At 42.3% G+C, this 19,710-nt stretch overlaps 1 protein-coding gene across 1 annotated transcript in view; it reads left to right on the plus strand.

Annotated features, from left to right (window-relative positions):
- LOC137209256 (intelectin-1-like) overlaps positions 1-19,523 on the plus strand; it is a 30,445-nt gene extending 10,922 nt beyond the window's left edge. Inside the window, exons 2-6 of the mRNA XM_067710698.1 lie at positions 8,410-8,683; positions 9,012-9,170; positions 9,573-9,751; positions 10,896-11,081; positions 19,484-19,523. Coding sequence (XP_067566799.1) covers positions 8,410-8,683; positions 9,012-9,170; positions 9,573-9,751; positions 10,896-11,081; positions 19,484-19,523 — 838 coding nt within the window. The remainder of the gene's footprint in view (positions 1-8,409; positions 8,684-9,011; positions 9,171-9,572; positions 9,752-10,895; positions 11,082-19,483) is intronic.
- Positions 19,524-19,710: the final 187 nt, after the last annotated feature.

Below are 19,710 nucleotides of genomic sequence, written 5' to 3' on the forward strand. Positions count from 1 at the left end.
GTGTGCCCCCTTTAAGAGAGGAGTCTCTGTTTCCCACGGCCCTCTGGCTCTCCCAAAAGTAAGCCCTGCCGACCTTCAAAGTCAAACGTTCTGGGAGCTCATCGTCCCAGTGCAGGGCCCCCAGTCTGGAGAGCCTGATGTGGGGCTCAGAGCACTCACTCCTCAGGAAGAGCTTCTGCAATTGTAATTATGTTCCCATTTATGGGTCATCCACACAAGGGTATGGGTCATGATATATCAAGACTCCACCCCTCCTACCTAACTCCTTGAGATTCCTTCTCTATATCTTTAGTTGTAGAAGATCTTTTCTGTTAGATTCCAATCTTTCTCATCAATAGTTACTCTGTTTTAATTTTGTTGTGCCTATGAAAGGAAGTAGAGCTCAGGCCACAATCTTGGCCCAAGTAAGTCTACACAACAGAATGATAAACACAAATTCAGACAACGGCAATGTAGAGGAGCACATGGGTAGGTATAGGTTATTAATAACATTCCAGTTTTGGAGTTGGGTAGTGGTTTATAAGTGTCTAAGTCATTATGAAAAAAAAGGAAAGGGGGAGGGAGGGGTGGAGGAAAGGAAGGAGAGAGAGGGAAGGAGATACAGAAAGAGGACCGAACTGTCTCCCATGCATCTCTGCTGTTTCTTACAGCCATAAGTAAATGACCACTAATGTCACTTCATCAGGAAAACTTTCAGGTAATCATTAGTGTTGTTCACTCTGATTCAATTCACTTCTTTTTAGAGGCACATGGAAGACTGCACCTCTTATCTGTGAAGTTAAAAAGGGCCATGGACTTGTTCTAGCCAAGGAATGTAAGCAGAAAAGGTTATTTTCAGGCTGAAGCCTTTACCAGGCAGGGCACAAGTCAACATTGCCCTTTTCCCAGCCTCAGGAAATAACTCAAATATGTAGCCCTGGCTTGGTGGCATGCTTATAGCTGATGAAGAAACTAATCTTGGAGGTTAAAGGATGGAGTTCTGTGTTCTGTTGTAGGGAAAATGTTACATGTGTTGCCTGTGGTATCTCAGGAGGTATGTGATGTACCTACTGCACTGGAGCTTTAAGGGAAGACCTCTGGGAAACAATGTGAGCACTGCATGTCAGCTGCCTTGGTTCTATATTACAAAGGACAGGACCTCAGGGAGAAAAGGTGGTCTGTTTTGCAAGCAGGAGCAAAAGGAATAACTGATTCTGGGTCTTCAAGAGGTAAACAGTATGGAAAAATTTCCTTGATAAATCATCTTCAATCAGGACACACACAGACACACAGACACATATGCAGGCACTATATATATATATATATATATATATATATACACACACACACACACACACAAAAATACCACTCCCAAAATCTTTGTCTCCATCCACCTCAGTCAAGAGCATGTATTTGCTATATGGTATCTCATGTGCAATATAGTAACTAGTGACACAGACCCAACCTAGCAGCTGAGGGAGCTGAGCAATATTGTTTCTACATGATATATAAAACTTCTAAAATTTGCTTAGTAAAATTTGGGGGAGTAAAACAATACATTTTTAATTACGTTTGGATTTAGTAATCTTCCAGATGTTCATTCTTTGATCATCAACATACGGGTTTATTCTCTGCTGAATACTGTTTCTAACAAAGGACTATTGAGAATATGAGGACAAATGTGTATTCAGTGACCTACCAGAAAAGTGTGTAACTGCTGGGTAAGACCTCAAGCAGCCTGAAAACCTGGGCCTAGTGGGGAGTTTGTGATTACAGTACAGGTTTGGCATATGCTGACATTCTGAAATACAGAGCTTTTAAGTTCCAAAATCCCAGTATTTGGGGTATAATAAAATATTTTAGTGTTTTTCAAAAATATGAAATCTGAATGTGTATCTTAATATATATCTTGAGGAACACTTTGCATTAAAATTTCAAATTGAATAAAACTACATTCCTCTTAAAAAATGTCACCATATCCATTCCTTGCTTAAAAACCCATCCTGGTTTTACCCCAGTTAAGTACACTAACATTTCAATCTTACAGGATATCACAGTGTACAGGAGTACTGAAAGCTTGTTTTGTAGTCACAACACCCTGGTGGCAGACACCGGTTTTAGGCCTGGTTATAGTCTATTCCTGCAATTTTTTGTTGTTGTTTATTTAAAACTTTGTAACGCTAGACATCTGAGAATTCATTTCTTGCTTTAATTCATCTGAACCCTTTGAGTAATTCATTTCCTTGATGTTCTCAAAATAGAAAATATTAGCTTAGCAAACATGGGAAATCACCATCTCTCTTAATAATTGCTAAAAGAGGCAAATAACTATTTGAATGCAATGTTATCAGTTACATAATAAAAGCTTGTCTCAGAATTATGAAAATACATAGGAAGAAGTGGTTGATTCTGTCACTGAGAAAGGGAGGTAAATATATTTTCTCAGAGAACTCATTGATCTGGGGTATGAATGATGTCAAAAGTTTTGATCCTGAGAGGAGTTTTTACTAAATCAGAGATTCACAAGTTGCCCTCTAAAGATGGTGGCAGGTCACGACAGTTTCCAGGGGTTGGCATACATCATAAAAAATATAAGAACAAAAATGTGGATTTTCCACTCAATTAGATGTATTCAAGGTAAAGAACTATATTTACTCTGTGATTATGTCCTTTCTATTTTGTTGTTATTAAAATGTCTTTCATGTAAAATGATATTAATAATAGATGTTAATTGACTTTTTAAAACTATATCTTACTTTTCTAGCAATTCATTTATCTTTCTTCAAACTTTCTATGTAGACTTATAGTTTCTGGTTGCCTGTACATACTTTTGAGCATATTGTGGAAATAAGTATGATGGTTTTATAATTTGTTTTGATCCAGTGAATGGGGTGTAAATCTATGTTGAGACTAATCTTCTCATATCTATATATATGTGTTTTTTTTTTCTCTTTCCTTCTCTGTTGAGCAACAAGGCAGCCTTTTCTACGGCTCCCTGACATTGGGAGAAGGGATAGCGATTAGTTCTGATTGCTCTTACCTCAGATATTTAGTCAATGTGGAGGGAGTCTCTTATAACTTTTCCCCACCTTGAAAATCCTGGATTTTTTTTTTTTTCTTACTGTGAAGTCATTTAGAAAACACACTTTGTCTTGTATCAGTGGCCTCTTGCATCTAGGTAAACCAGATTCTGCCCCTGGCATCAGTTGTTTGAGATGAAGCGGAGACCTTGATATCTTGCAGGAAGGGACATTACGTTTGGTTTTTTTTATGCGCTGCCTGAATTGTCATAGAACTCATACTGTATTTGCTTCACTTATTGTTCCTTAGAAACAAGAGCTTTGCAGGCTTCGTGTGGGTTCTGTTGGAGATGCATGTAGGGCTCCAAGTAAATCCTTCAAGTAAAGTGCTGAAGTCCACCCATTTCTGGACCAAAGATTATTTTATATCTTTCTCACAGAAGCTGCTCTTGAGGTTTTGTTTTGTTTTGTTTTTAAATATCTGGGAGACTATTGTCTTCAAAGCTTCCTGAAGTGTCAAAGCCTGAAATTTTTCCTTTTTTATTGATGTTTTTGACTTTTGTTTTTGTTTTTGCGGTACGCGGGCTTCTCACTGTTGTGGCCTCTCCCGTTGCGGAGCACAGGCTCCGGACACGCAGGCTCAGTGGCCATGGCTCACGGGCCCAGCCACTCCGTGGCATATGGGATCTTCCCGGACCGGGGCACGAACCTGTGTCCCCTGCATCGGCAGGCGGACTCTCAACCACTGTGCCACCAGGGAAGCCCTGTTTTTGACTTTTATATTTAGTAAAATGTGCTCTACAAATATGTGCTCTAAATATTTAAAATATTATATATTTATAGTAAATAATAATAATGTTAAATGTTTGCTTTTTAATCTTTAATTAGCAAATTTTTAAATTTTGTAACATTATATTTTTCCCATTGAAGTAAATGAACTTTATGACAAGTTCTAAGTCTGTGATTCTCTGCTTAGCCTGAGAAAACCAAAATCCTTGTCTCCATTGGGCAAAGGATGTGGGCAGAAGCAACACGGGTTTTCCACCTAAAGGACACAGCAGCAATCCCCAGAGGGTCTGCAAGACAATCACAGGATCCCAATTTAGCAGGAAAATCTGCATTCCAAACAGCTGGTGGAAGAAGGGAGAGAGTAAGAGAACGCTCCTCCACCCCTTGGAAGGAAAATTCATGGGCTGTTCTTGGTTGATCATTAAGTCTCCCATCCCTTTCCCTTTGGGGTTTCACGCCTAGAAAAGAGAAAGGGAAATAAAAGTGATCACTAGGACACTTTCTGCACCTTGGTTATATTTTTTCAATGACAATGACCAGAATCTCTTTTCTGTTGTTTTCTTCATTGCCAGGAGAGGGGTCAGTGTCCACGAGTTACTTTCTTAGGAGCGATAATTCCTTCAAGTTAGTGGTTCAGTGGAGTGGAGGTAACAGAGCTGTGCTAAGATGTTCTTGGCAGCAGGGTCTACCCTGCCTCAGAGTGGATGTCTCTGAGCTGCAGAGAACCTTCAGCACACTGCAGGCTCCAAAACTGGGGAGATGATTTCTGGGCCTTTGCTGGAGTCTCTTTTTCTTACCCATTTTAAATGGTCTTCCTGCCAGCCCAAAGGAGAACCCAGTTTTGTGAAATTCCCTTACTTCCAGACTGGATTTCCATGGATAGGACATTCTAAGGACATGAAGATGTGGAGAGAAAATAAGTGGAGAAAGCAAGTGGGCACCAAACCACCCATCGGGAAAGTGCAAAGAAGTGGGGAAAATAACAGTAAATCAATCACAGGGGTGCTGGGACGATTTGAAATCAAAATGGAAAAGAAAATTAAGCAACTCCTACCTCTCAATAAAGAAAAAAGTCAATTACAGCTCAACTGCAGATTTTTATGTGAAACATAAAACAACAGTGCTTTTAGAATATTACACAGTTAAAGATACCTGTGAATATACCCCACAAGTATCTTCATGACCTGGGAATAAGGAAAAATTTATTAAATAAGACACAAAAGGAACAGGAACAGTAAATTGCAATTCATCACAATTAAGAACCTCTGTTTATCAAAAACCCATAAAGTGAAAAGGCAAGGCCCAGAATGGGAAAAGAATTTGTAACACACATAATGAATAAAAGGCTGTATCTAGAGCATATAAAGAATTCCTAAAAATCCCACATGGCATTATCATTGTTATATGCACTTGAGTGGGTTATCAAAGGAAACAGTTTCAGAAGACTTGGCTACTTTAACTGTGGAGATCATGACAGGTTGGCTCCGTGTAACATCTGTCAGTTTGCTTTGTTGGCACCTTCACCCTACTTATTCCAGGACTGAACCATTTTCCTCCCCAAAATATCTTGGTGGGCTTCCCTGGTGGCGCAGGGGTTGAGAGTCCGCCTGCCGACACAGGGAACACGGGTTCGTGCCCCGGTCCGGGAAGATCCCACGTGCCGTGGAGCAGCTGGGCCCGTGAGCCATGGCCGCTGAGCCTGCGCGTCCGGAGCCTGTGCTCCGCAACAGGAGAGGCCACAACAGTGAGAGGCCCGCATACCACAAAAAAAAAAAAAAAAAAAAATCTTGGTGTTTATAGTTTCATCATCTAGATCTCACACATTACTAGTTAAATTTATCCCCAAATTTTTTATTGTTATTGTATTGATAAATGGGATCTTTCCTTCCATTATGTCTTCTAACTTGTTATTTAAATAAAGGGGAGAGTTATTGGTTTCTGTACATACAGTTTTGTCTCATGGTCCCACTGTGATGGGTTGTGGTTTGTTCTTAGTGCTAAAGGAGCAGAAATAATGTACAAAGAAGGGAGTACTCCTCCCCTAAAATGCCAAGAGAGTGGAACCAGAAGCCCAACTCTGTTGCAAGCCTAACATATAAAGGAAGACAAAGGCATCCTACAATTAAAAAGCAGCTGAGGCCAGGACAGGATTGCAGAAAGGGAAAGGATAGAATTGCCTATGATAAGGCTTAATGTGCTGCTGAGTGAATTGTTCAGCCATATGGAGACCAAAATATATAAGGGACCTCTTATGGGTTGAATTGTGTCCCCCCAAAAGATGTTGATGTACCAATCCCCAGTACCTCAGCATAGAACCTTAATTTGAAATAGGGTCTTTGGAGAAAATCACATTAAGATATGTCATTAGGGTAAGCCCTAATCCAATATGACTGGTGTCCTTATGAAAAAGTAATATTTGGACACAGAGACAGACACATCACGTGAAGTTGAAGGCAGAATTCTGGTGATACAACTACAAGTCAAGGAACGTCAAAGATTGGCGGCAAACAACCAAAAGCTAGGGGAGAGGCATGGGACAGATTCTCCCTCACACCCTTCAGGAGGAACCAGCCCTTCTGACACCTTGATCTCAGACTTTCAGCCTCCGGAACTATGAAACAATAAATATCTGTTGTTTAAGCCACCCAGTTTATGGTGTTTTGCTACAGCAGCTCTAACAATCTGATATAGGACCCTAACTAGGGAGAAGAAATTCTAGGACAGTGGTTCTCAAAGTGTGGTTCCCGGACCAGCAGCATCAGAATCACCTAGGAGATTGATAGAAATGCAAATTCCTGGGTCTTCCTCACTTGTTATTTTCTGTTTATTATTTTTTTTTATAAAGGCCATCCTAAGGGTGTAAAGTGGTATCTCATAGTTTTGATTAGCATTTCCCTAGTGATTAGTGGTGTGGGACATCTTTTCATGTGCTTGTTGGCTGGTTCTATATCTTCTTTAGAAAAATGTCTACTCAAGTCCTATGCCCATATTTTTTTTTTTTTTTTTTTTTGCGGTACGCGGGGCGGGCCTCTCACTGTTGTGGCCTCTCACTGTTGTGGCCTCTCCCGTTGCGGAGCACAGGCTCCGGACGCGCAGGCTCAGCGGCCATGGCACACGGACCCAGTTGCTCCGCGGCATGTGGGATCTTCCGGGACCAGGGCACGAACCCGTGTCCCCTGCATCAGCAGGCGGATTCTCAACCACTGCGCCACCAGGGAAGCCCTGGAAATACTTTTTAAACACAACATAAAAGTACTAATCATACATGAGGATACAGATAAATTGCACTTCAATACAGGAAATTATGTCCAGTGGTCAAAAGGTACAAACTTTCAGTTATAAAATTAGTCCTGTGGATATAAAGTACAGACTGGTGACTATAGTTAACAATACTGTATTGTACATTGAAAAGTTACTAAGAGAGTAGATATTAAAAGTTCTCATCGGGCTTCCCTGGTGGTGCAGTGGTTGAGAGTCCGCCTGCCGATGCAGGGGACGCAGGTTCGTGCTCCTGTCCGGGAGGATCCCACATGCCGCGGAGCAGCTGGGCCCGTGAGCCATGGCTGCTGAACCTGCGCGTTCGGAGCCTGTGCTCCGCAACGGGAGAGACCACAACAGTGAGCGACCCGCGTACCGCAAAAAAAAAAAAAAAAAAAAAGTTCTCATCACAAGAAAAAAGAATTTGTAACTATGTGTGGTGGTGGGTGCTGACGAGACTTCTTATGGTGATCATTTCACAATATATAAAAATATAGAATCATTATGTTATACACCTGAAACTTATATAATGTTATATGTCGATTATATCTCAATTAAAAAATAATAGTAACAATTTAAAAATTATGTCTACAAAATACCAGCAAAAAAGTAAAAATGCAAGCCATGGAGAAACACATCAACATACTCCATAGGGTGGGTGTGCACACACACACATACACACACACAAACACACCAGGCCGTATATCGTCTCAAAAATCACATGCTTGGGACTTCCCTGGTGGCGCAGTGGTTAAGAATCCGCCTGCCAATGCAGGGGACACAGGTTTGAGCCCTGGCCTGGGAAGATCCCACATGCCGCGAAGCAACTAAGCCCGTGCGCCACAACAACTGAGCGTGCTCTCTAGAGCCCGCGAGCCACAGCTGCTGAGCCCACGTGCCACAACTACTGAAGCCCGCGCACCTAGAGCCTGTGCTCCAAAACAAAGAGAAGCCACCGAAATGAGAAGCCCACACACCACCACAAAGAGTAGCCCCTGCTCGCCGCAACTAGAGAAAGCCCCTGCCTGCAGCAACGATGACCCAACGCAGCCAATAAATAAATAAATAAACTCACGTGCTCAGTGTTGCAGCCAGTGACTCTCATCCCAGCACACAGGGCATTGGGCTGCTCTCTCATTATTAAACACCCTGAACTGGACAAATCCTGCAACAAATTCCCCTGGAAAAGAAGAGACAGAGAAGGGTCAAGTATTCAAAGGAAGAACTGGAAACAGCTTCCCTTTCACCAGCACAGGGATTCCCTACACCAACAAATGGATATGTGCAGGAGCCTCTAGGATACATTTCTGACTTCCCAGGGTGTTTCTGGTTTTGGAGCCTGAAATGGACCCTGTACTCACAGACACGGGCTCTCTAGGCTGGTTCCGTCCGCAGATGGCCTGTATTTCCTCTACACTGAGAATGGCGTCATCTACCAGACCTTCTGTGACATGACCTCTGGGGATGGCGGCTGGACCCTAGTGGCCAGTGTGCACGAGAACCACATTCCTGGGAAATGCACGGTAGGTGATCGCTGGTCGAGTCAGCAGGGCAGCACGGCAGACTGCCCAGAGGGGGACGGCAACTGGGCCAACACGTTTGGGTCTGTAGAGGCGTCCACCAGTGATACAAGGTTGGTGGCACTGACCACCCAGCTGGGAAAGGGTGGAGAGCTGAGTGTGGCTGGAGCAGAGCGTGTGGAAGGGAGGGTGGGAGATGGGGATGAGGAGGTAGGGCTGGAGAAGAAGGAAAAAAGTCCATGTCTTGAATCACGACTTTCTCCCACCGGGTCTTTTTGGGCGGTGGGGCCTTATCGTCTGCTGGCGATGGCAGGTGTCTGAGCGTTGCTGCCACCTGCCCCCCTGGAGCCCAGAGCTCTCAGCTCAACTGAGAACTGCATGTGTGGGTCTTTGGTTAGTGGGACCTCCTGGGCTGTTCAGGATCAGTGTGTGTGTTGCTCTGCAGAACCCTGGTTACTATGACATCCAGGCCCAGGACCTGGGCATGTGGCATGTGCCCAACAAGCGTCCCCTGCAGCACTGGAGGAACAGCTCCCTGCTGAGGTACCGCACCAACACTAGCTTCTTCCCGAATCTGGGACACAATCTGTTTGGACTCTACCGGGTGTATGGGGCTGCAGGCTGTTCACACTTCTTTTGGTGAACAGAGAGCCAAGTGTCTGGGGTGAAAAGTAAGTCTGCTCTGGGTTCCGTGTCACTAGCAGGTGCTTGTGCTTGGTTGTTTCTTCCACCTGTGGGTCAGGTGAACTCATGTGCTACCTCTCTCAGGAAGCTGAGCTGAGCACAGGATGAGGCCTATGGAGGAGGAGAGAGGGGGTAGAGAGGGAGAAGGACAAGGGGCTTGAAGCTAGTTAGGAACCTAGCTATGGGGTGGGGGGAGTGGGAGGAGTCACTATTATTTAGACTGATTTCTGCATATTGACACCTGAAGGCTCTAAATCCCCAAATTCCCAATGTGGCAGCTTCTCTACTGTCCTCACACAACCTGTATCTTGGGTCCCTGCAGAAATACCCAGTGAAGTACGGATCAGGGAGCTGTCAGACTGACAATGGCCCAGCTATTCCTCTGGTCTATGACTTTGGTGATGCTGAGAAAACTGCATCTTACTCCTCACCAGTTGGTCAGCGTGAGTATCTGCTTCCAAAGCCCAGTCATCAATCCTTCCCTGCACTCTTGGGGAAAGTGTAAATAACAACAATTAACAATTGTTAGCATTTGTTGAACACGTACAATGTGCCAAACTCTTTTCTAGGAACTTGACATGTGTCATTTAATCATCATTAGAACACTATGAAGTTAAAATTACTATCCTCTCCAATTTATAGGATATAAACCCAGGCTTCTTAACCAATACCCTGTATGGCTCTTAAAAGAGTAAAAACTAGGCTAATGTTCACAGGTGAGAACAACTTGCAAAGTGGCGAGAAATTCTCTATGGGTCATCTATGAACAGGGACACTGACAGCCTTTGTTCCATGCTACATATTCAAAGACTTTGTAGCACTAACATCCTTAGAAGACAGAGATATTAACTCTCAATGGATTGTGCTTCCTTTTGGCCTGGAGAGGCCAGAAATCAGCACCCAACCACATCTCAAGTCTGCATCAGGATGTAGCCTCTGGAACTAAGAGTAAAGGGCAGTCATGGTCTCAGCCCTTTATATAAGATTCAGATTCTCTAAGCGCAGAGTTCCTCCTCATACTCAGCCCCAAAGAGAATAAACTGTACTCTCTGAAAAGGTTTGTAGTTGCTTGACGAGCCCAATTTACGAGCTGCTTGGCAAACAGACTAAATCTGCAACTGTTTTCCTGGCCCTCTTCACGTCACCCTGTGGGGATGGGACTCAGGGAAGCAGCACAAGAAAATGCTGGTACTCTGGCTACTGCTATGAATGTGAATAATACATTTCTTTGTCTCACTGTCAGGAGTTTCATATTTTCTGCCAGCATCTATGAAACTGTGGCAGGCTAACTGTTCAGCTTACAAGAAGGGGAAAATCTTAGACTCATCACTGCTCTGGCCACCACCTTAAGAGTCACCAGGAGCACTACATTCTCTCTGTGTTCAGAAGATCATGTCTGCTGTGCCTGGGTGGGACTGAAAAGCCTCAAAGTTCTCACTGGAAATCTCCTTGGCTGTAGCTGGAGTCAGAGTAGTCAAGAGTGGTGGGGACACTCCTCTTGCTGTCCATGACTGGGGTCCATTTAGCTTAAAAGTGACTCAGATAAGAGGACGCTGGGTTGGTTTATAACTCACCACTTGCTTCACCACAACTTTCTCTTTCTCTTTTCTCTTTTCTTTCTTTCAACTTTCCTTGATGCTTCTAGGCAGGAAAGAGGAAAGAAGCGCAGGTTTTGCTCTCCCAAAATGTCTCAGGAGAACGGGTCGCTGCTAGAGGATGTGAAGATAATTCTCATTAATAGTCTGGTACAGCTGACAGCAGCCTTCCTGGTCATCAGATCCCAGCCCCTGCCCACTTCACCAGTTCAGCACTGCGCTATGAGGCCCCAGAGGTCAGGATCCTCTCTGCTATGACTAGCTGACCCACAGTCTAGTACAGGCTTAACACTTGCATTCTTCTGCTCAATTAATTAAAAGTGAAAACTATCATTACACCTACTGTGAGGATGGGGACTAAAGAAGGATATTCCCTGGACACAGCTCTGACCACCCAGCTCCCTCTGGGAATCCCTGGGCCAAGGCCATAGCAGTAGGAGTAGCTAGAAGGGAGCACAGTCTTTATCACGGCTCCCTGAGCCTCCTAAGCCACACAGAGGCACAGAGTGCGGCCCCAAGACATGCCTTAGCTTCAGACCAGAGAGGCCAGCAGTCAGCACCCAGGCCGCATCTCAAGTCGGCTGCAAAGTGTGGCTTCTCTGCATCTACATAACTCCCCTCTGGCCCAGGACCTCAGCCCAGCTCTACTCCTTCTGCTCCACTGCACACCTCAGGTGAGCTGAAGAAACTGCGGCTCCTGAGTGACTGACCTGCACTCGGCCCTCTGCTGGCCAAAGAGAGGAACAGCAGGAGACGGAATCTGGCCCCCCGGCCCCTAAGGGGAAAGGAGAGGCACAAGGTCATTGGCTTGTCCATCTTTTCCTTCCATCCTTGCTCTTTGAACTTTCTGAGTAAGGAAACCTCAAATGGAAAGTGATGGGCTTATGAACATTCTGGAACCTCCTGGAATAGCCCCCACCTCTATCCAATGCTACAAATCCTTAAGGGGCCATGGGCGCCTTTCTCTGAAACTTCCCATCTCTGAGACCAAGACCAGACCTGAGCTGGCATCATGGCTCCCCACACACTCAGATCTTGTCTCAGACTCAGAAAAACCTTCCTCACAGCACAGAGAGCTCCCTCCTTCATTCCTCACAGATGCCAGGAGCTGAGAGTTCCCAGCCAAGTGGAGACTCAGAGCTACTGCCTCTGCAGAGAGTTCTGAGGTGGGTGAAGTGCTGAACCTTTATAGGGAGAGCAAACCACGAGGGCCCTGCCGAGCCCTGCTCACTTCAGGCTGCAGGTCCCTCCCTCGGGAGTCCTTCCCTTGAAGGTCCCCGGGCCTTGAACCCTGGCACTGAGAAGGAATGTGTGACTGGCTGGAGGGGCAGGGAGCAGTGCCCTTGGTCACACTGGTGACACTCACCGTCTGAGGAGGGGGAACCCTGCTGGATCAGAGCACATATAGTGTTACATTCTGTAACAGACTTTCAGGATGTATGGGACCTTACAGTTCTTCCCTGCAACCTGTCCTGCTCCCACCTCAGTCAGATGCTCCAGTGCCTCACACATCTCTGTCAAGACGGCATCCTTCAAGTCTCTCCTGAAACTTCTCCGTGAAGCCTTCCCTGACACACCCACCCACAGGCAAAGCTAATGGATTTTTCCCCTGTCCTACTACTGGGCTTTGTCCCAACCCAGATTGTGATATGTTTCACACTGTCATGTCATCTTTTATTTACTTTTTGTTTAGAAATAATTGAAAATTTACAGAACATTGCAAAAATAAAAATAACACAAAAACTCATATATAGCTTTTACCTAGAGTCACCTATTGTTAGTATTTTACCCCATTTGCTTTATCATGTATGCCCTCTCTTCATGCATACACAAACACACTTTTTTCTGAACAAGTTGAGGTAAGTTACATACATGAAGACCCTTTCCCCTAGATAAGTGTGTATTTGCCTAATAGTGATATCCTCATATATAACCACATGCAATTATCAACTTAATACTGATAACAAATGTTCTATTTTTGCTCCTTAATCTTCAGTTGGCAATTTTTTTAATTTTGTAACTTTATATTGTTTCCCATGGAAGTAAATGAACTTCATGATAAATTCTAAGTCTATGATTCTGTGCTGAGCCTAGGCTGGCCCTGAGAAAACCGAAGTCCTTGTCTCCACTGAGCAAAATATGTGGGCAGTGGCATCACTGGGCTTTCCTCCTAAAGGACTCAACAGCAATCCCCAGGGATTTTACAAAACAAGCACAGGATCCCAACTTAGCAGGGAAGTCCTCATTCCAAGAAGCTCATCAAGGGAGGGAGACAGTAAGGAAAAGTTCCTCCACCCCTTGGAAGGAGAACTCAGGGGCTGTTCTGGTCTGATGATTAAGTCTCCCACCCCTTTCCCTTTGGGGCTGCAAGCCTATTGTAGAACTATCTCTCCTTTCAATCATGTCCATCTTTGCTTTATATATTTTAATGGTCTATTATTAGTTGCATAAATGTTTATAATTGCTATGTCTTCTTGCTGTATTGAAACTTTATTAATATATAATGTCCTTTGTCTCTTGCAACTTTTTTAAATTTAAAGTCTATTTTGTCTGATATTAGCGTACCGACCCTGCCCTCTTTTTGTTAATATTTGCATGGAATATCTTTTTCCCTCCTTTCACTTTTATTTACTTTCAACACATTTGCATCTTCAGATCTAAAGTGAGTTTCCTGGAGACAGTATAAACTATGATCATGATTTTTTAATCCATTCTGCCAATCTCTATCTTTTGATTGGAGAATTTATTCCATTTACATTTCAAGTAATCACTGATGAGGGACTTACTTCTGTCATTTTGCTTTGTTTTCCATATGCCTTATAGATTTTCATTTCTCTTCTCCTGCATTACTGTCTTCTTTTGAGTTTAGTTTATAAAATTTTTTGTAGTGAAACGTTTAAATTCTTTTCTCATTTCCTTTTGTGTATATCCTATGGCTATTTTATTTGTGGTTGACATGGAGATTACATGTAACATACTGAAGCTATAACATCATATTTGAATGTATACCAGCTTAACTTCAATATCATATAAAAACTCTCTTCCTTTATAGCTCTCCACCCCTCAGTTGTTGTTGTCACAAAATTACATCTAACATTGTGGTCCAAAAACATAAACTAATAATGTTTTTAATGCATTAGTCTCTTAAACTATGTAAAAACAAGTGTACCCTTAGTGTTTGAATTATTTGCTTACATGGATGTCTCTCCCTGCCGTTCCCCTGACTTTGCCCTCTTTCCCACTGTACTCTACAACTCAATGAACATGTCTTTGTTTTCTTTAAATCTGTTTCAGAGTTTACCACAATGCATGGCACAGTGATTCTTCAGCAGCAGAAAGGCCCAAAATGTCTTTTTAATGAGTGAGTGAAATTGAATTGAAGTAGACTTTTCAAAACTCTCAAGAATAAAATATAATAATAGCTAGTATGTATCAAGCAGTTAGCATAAGCCGGGCACTCTTATAAGGGGTGTAATGTTATTCCATTTAATTTTTAAAAAACAATATGTGAGGACTTTAGCATTATTATCTGTATTTTATTATTATGTGTATGATCTGTATTCAGTTAAAGAAACTGAGACTCAGATATATGGATAACTTTCCAAGGACCAGGTGAGTTTAGGGAGCCAAGATTTAGACTAAAGACATCTATAAACATTTTTGAAGTTATCTATATTGTCTGTCTGATAACTTTGTGTCAATTTTTATTTCTACCAGTAGAGATTTAAAGGGTCCATTTCTTTCTTTTTCTTTTATTGAGGTGTAATTGACATACAATATTATATTACTTTTAGGGGTACAACATATTGATTCAGCATTTATGTACATTGCAAAATGGTCACCACAATAAGTCTAATTACCATCTGTTACCTTACAAAGTTAATACAATATTATTGACTATATAACCCATGCGATACATTACAACCCCATGACTTGCTTTTTTTTTTTGCGGTACACGGGCCTCTCAATGTTGTGGCCTCTCCCGTTGCGGAGCACAGGCTCCGGACGCGCAGGCTCAGTGGTCATGGCTCACGGGCACAGCCGCTCTGCAGCATGTGGGATCTTCCCGGACCGGGGCACAAACCCATGTCCCCTGCATCGGCAGGTGGACTCTCAACCACTGCGCCACCAGGGAAGCCCTTGCTTTTTTTATAACTGGAAATTTGTACTCAATCTTCTTCACCTACTTTGCTCCCCCAAGCCCCCTCCCCTCTGGCAACCACTAATCTGTCCTAAAAGAGTCCGTTTCTGGGCTTCCCTGGTGGCGCAGTGGTTGAGAGTCCGCCTGCCAATGCAGGGGACGCAGGTTCGTGTCCCAGTCCAGGAAGATCCCACATGCCGCGGAGCGGCTGGGCCCGTGAGCCATGGCCACTGAGCCTGCGCGTCCGGAGCCTGCGCTCCGCAACGGGAGAGGCCACAGCAGTGAGAGGCCCGCGTAATGCAAAAAAAAAAAAAAAAAAGAGTCTGTTTCTTGAACCCCTAGTCAAGGATTATATTTGGCTACAAATAATAGAAAAACTTATAGCAGCTTAAATAGTTCAGGGGGTTATTTATCACAAAACAAAATTTCCAGGGGTAGACAATGGAGGACTGGTATGAGACACAACAGTCTCAAGAGGGTACTTGACTTCTTTGATGTTCCTGCTTCACCATCCTTTGTATATATATATTTTTCAGCCTCATGAACACAGAATGGTTACTGTCTCTCCAATCATCATATCTGTATTCCAGGGAGAAAGAAGAAAAAATAATGCACAAAGAGCAATTAGACTTCTGTTCACTAGCATTTGTTACATGGCAATTTCTAGATAGTAAGGAGGCTGAGAATTTGAATATTTTGCTACTGACATTAAAAAAACAAGGAGAAAAAATGGGATTGGAGTCAAGAGCTGAGTCCACCATTAGAAGCTATGATTTATCATGTTTTTATCAATTTTTAATTTTTTTTAAAAGCAAACTTCTCATCTACATTTCTTTGATTATTAATGAAGTTGAACAATGGTAACTTTGGAATTCTGATCTTAGTTGTACTAAACCTAGAAAATAATTTAGAAACAATGGTCATTTTTAAATGCTTATTCTATCATGAAACTTTGTCTCTCCATTTATTTTATTTACAACTCCTTTTCTTTAATGGCTCATTGTCTATAAATCTGATTCTCAAACCATTGTTCTCTCTTAAGGGTGATATTTCAGGCAGTGTCATTGGAGAGATCCCTTTGACGTCTCTATATAGTCATGAAGAGAACTCTCTCAGGTAGCTGAGACCACATCTGTTTTTACTCACTATTCTATCCTCAGTGCCTACCAGGTAGTAGGTGTTCAAAAAATTATTAAATCCATGCTTTAATAAATGAATGTGTGAGAGGGCAGACAGCAGAAGCAAAAAGAACTACAATCCTGCAGCCTGTGGAACAAAACAGAAAGAGAGACAAGATGAAAAGGCAGAGGGTCATGTACCAGATGAAGGAACAAAATAAAACCCCAGAAAAATAACTAAATGAAGTGGAGGTAGGCAACCTTCCAGAAAAAGAATTCAGAATAATGATAGTAAAGATGATCGAGGACCTTGGAAAAAGAATGGAGGCAAAGATCAAGAAGATGCAAGAAATGTTTAACAAAGACCTAGAAGAATTAAAGAACAACAAACAGAGATGAACAATACAATAACTGAAATGAAAACTACTCTAGAAGGAATCAATAGCAGAATAACTGAGGCAGAAGAACGTATAAGTGACCTGGAAGACAGATGGTGGAATTCACTGCTGCAGAACAGAATAAAGAAAAAAGAATGAAAAGAAATGAAGACAGTCTAAGAGACCTCTGGGACAACTTTAAACACAAAAACATTCACATTATAGGGGTCGCAGAAGGAGAAGAGAGAGAGAAAGGACCCGAGAAAATATTTGAAGAGATTATAGTCAAAAACTTCCCTAACATGGGAAAGGAAATAGCCACCCAAGTCCAGGAAGCGCAGCGAGTCCCATACAGGATAAACCCAAGGAGAAACACACCAAGACACATAGTAATCAACTGGGCAAAAATTAAAGACAAAGAAAAATTATTAAAGGCAGCAAGGGAAAAATGACAAATAATATACAAGGGAACTCCCAGAAGGTTAAGAGCTGATTTCTCAGCAGAAACTCTACAAGCCAGAAGGGAGTGGCATGATAAACTTAAAGAGATGAAAGGGAAGAACCTCCAACCAAGATTACTCTACCCAGAAAGGATCTCATTCAGATTCGATGGAGAAATCAAAAGCTTTACAGACAAGCAAAAGCTAAGAGAATTCAGCACCACCCAACCAGCTCTACAACAAATGCTAAAGGAACTTCTCTAAGTGGGAAACACAAGAGAAGAAAAGGACCTACAGAAACAAGCCCAAAACAATTAAGAAAATGGTCATAGGAACATACATAACGATAATTACCTTAAACATGAATGGATTAAATGCTCCAACCAAAAGACACAGGCTTGCTGAATGGATACAAAAACAAGACCCATATTTATGCTGTCTACAAGAGACCCACTTCAGAACTAGGGACACATTCAGACTGAAAGTGAGGGGATGGAAAAAGATATTCCATACAAATGGAAATCAAAAGAAAGCTGGAGTATCAATACTCATAGCAGATAAAATAGGCTTTAAAATAAAGAATGTTACAAGAGACAAGGAAGGACACTACATAATGATCAAGGGATCAATCCAAGAAGAAGATGTAACAATTATAAATACATATACACCCAACATAGGAGCACCTCAATACATAAGGCAATTGCTAACAGCTATAAAAGAGGAAATCGACAGTAACACAGTAATAGTGGAGGACTTTAACACCTCAATTACACCAATGGACAGACCATCTAAAATGAAAATAAATAAGGAAACAGAAGCTTTAAATGACACAATAGACCATATAGATTTAATTGATATTTATAGGCCATTCCATACAAAAAGAGCAGGTTACAATTTCTTCTCAGGTGCACACAGAACATTCTCCAGGATAGATCACATCTTGGGTCACAAATCAAACCTCAGTAAATTTAAGACAATTGAAATCATATCAAGTATCTTTTCTGACCACAATGCTATGAGATTAGAAATGAATTACAGGGAAAAAAAAAAACGTGAAAAACAAACACATGGAGACTAAACAATACATTACTAAATAACCAAGAGAACACTGAAGAAATCAAAGAGGAAATCAAAAAATACCTAGAGAAAAAAGACAATGAAAACACGATGATCCAAAACCTATGGGATGCAGCAAAAGCAGTTCTAAGAGGGAAGTTTATAGATATACAAGCCTACCTCAAGAAAAAAGAAACATCTCAAATAAACAATCTAACATTACACCTAAAGGAACTAGAGAAAGAAGAACAAACAAAACCCAAAGTTAGCAGAAGGAAAGAAATCATAAAGATCAGAGCACAAATAAATGAAATAGAAACACAGAAAATAATAGCAAAGGTCAATAAACTAAAAGCTGGTTCTTTGAGAAGATAAACAAAATTGATAAACCATTAGCCAGACACATCAAGATAAAGAGGTAGAGGACTCAAATTAATAAAATTAGAAATGAAAAAGGAGAAGTTACAACAGACACCGCAGAAATACAAAGCATCCTAAGAGACTACTACAAGCAACTATATGCCAATAAAATGGACAACCTGGAAGAAATGGACAAATTCTTAGAAAGGGTATAACCTTCCCAGACAGAACCAGGAAGAAATAGAAAATATGAACAGACCAATCACAAGTAATGAAATTTAAACTGTGATTAAAAGTCTTCCAACAGGGGCTTCCCTGGTGGCGCAGTGGTTGAGAGTCTGCCTGCCGATGCAGGGGACATCGACGGTTTTGAGCCCTGGTCTGGGAGGATCCCACATGCTGCAGAGCAATTGGGTCTGTGAGCCACAACTACTGAGCCTGCGCGTCTGGAGCCTGTGCTCCGCAACGGGAGAGGCCACAACAGTGAGAGGCCTGAGTACCGCAAAAAAAAAATAATGAAAACACAAATGATTGAAGACTACACCAAAGTTTTATTGCCCAACTTATTTCTAACTTAGTTGATTTATTCCAGAAGGCCCTTCCTGACTACTATATAAATCTCTATCCCACAAATGCTCTTTGGTTTTTGTTTTAATTTAATTAATTTATTTATTTTTGCCTGTGTTGGGTCTTTGTTGCTGCACGAGCTTCCTCTAGTTACAGTGAGCGGGGGCTACTCTTCATTGCGGTGCTCGGGCTTCTCATTGCAGTGGCTTCTCTTGTTGCGGAGCACGGGCTTTAGGCGTGCGGGCTTCAGTAGTTGTGGTTCACGGGCTCTAGAGCACAGGCTCAGTAGTGGTAGTGCACGGGCTTAGTTGCTCCAAAGCATGTGGGATCTTCCCAGACCAGGGCTCGAACCCGTGTCCCCTGCATTGGCAGGCAGATTCTTAACCACTGCGCCACCCAGGAAGTCCCTATATTTATTTTCATACTGTTAGAGGTATATCTTCAGGGTAAATTCCTAGATTGAATTTGAATAGGATTGAAACCGAGTTCCCCTAAAACTGAATTCTCCTGCTCAGTTTATGATTAACCTCTCAATCCAAAACTTTATTCACTTTCTTGTCCCATCCCTGTTCCCCTCAGGATTGAGAAGTATCAAGAAAAGGAGGAGATTGAAAAATGAGCAGGACCCTGCAGGGAATTCCCAGGTACAAAAAGTCCCCCTTGTCCCCTGTTTCTTGTTTGTAGAAAAAGGATTTTGTCCCTTAGGCTTTCTCTGAGTTCCAAAGAGCAGACTCAAACAGTTACTTATTAGGGAAGTGAGGGGATGCAGAAAAAAGGAAAAGCAGTCAAGCAAGAAAAGTAATGAT

Source organism: Pseudorca crassidens, chromosome 2 (genome assembly GCF_039906515.1).
Source record: "Pseudorca crassidens isolate mPseCra1 chromosome 2, mPseCra1.hap1, whole genome shotgun sequence".
NCBI classification, from domain to species: domain Eukaryota; kingdom Metazoa; phylum Chordata; class Mammalia; order Artiodactyla; family Delphinidae; genus Pseudorca; species Pseudorca crassidens.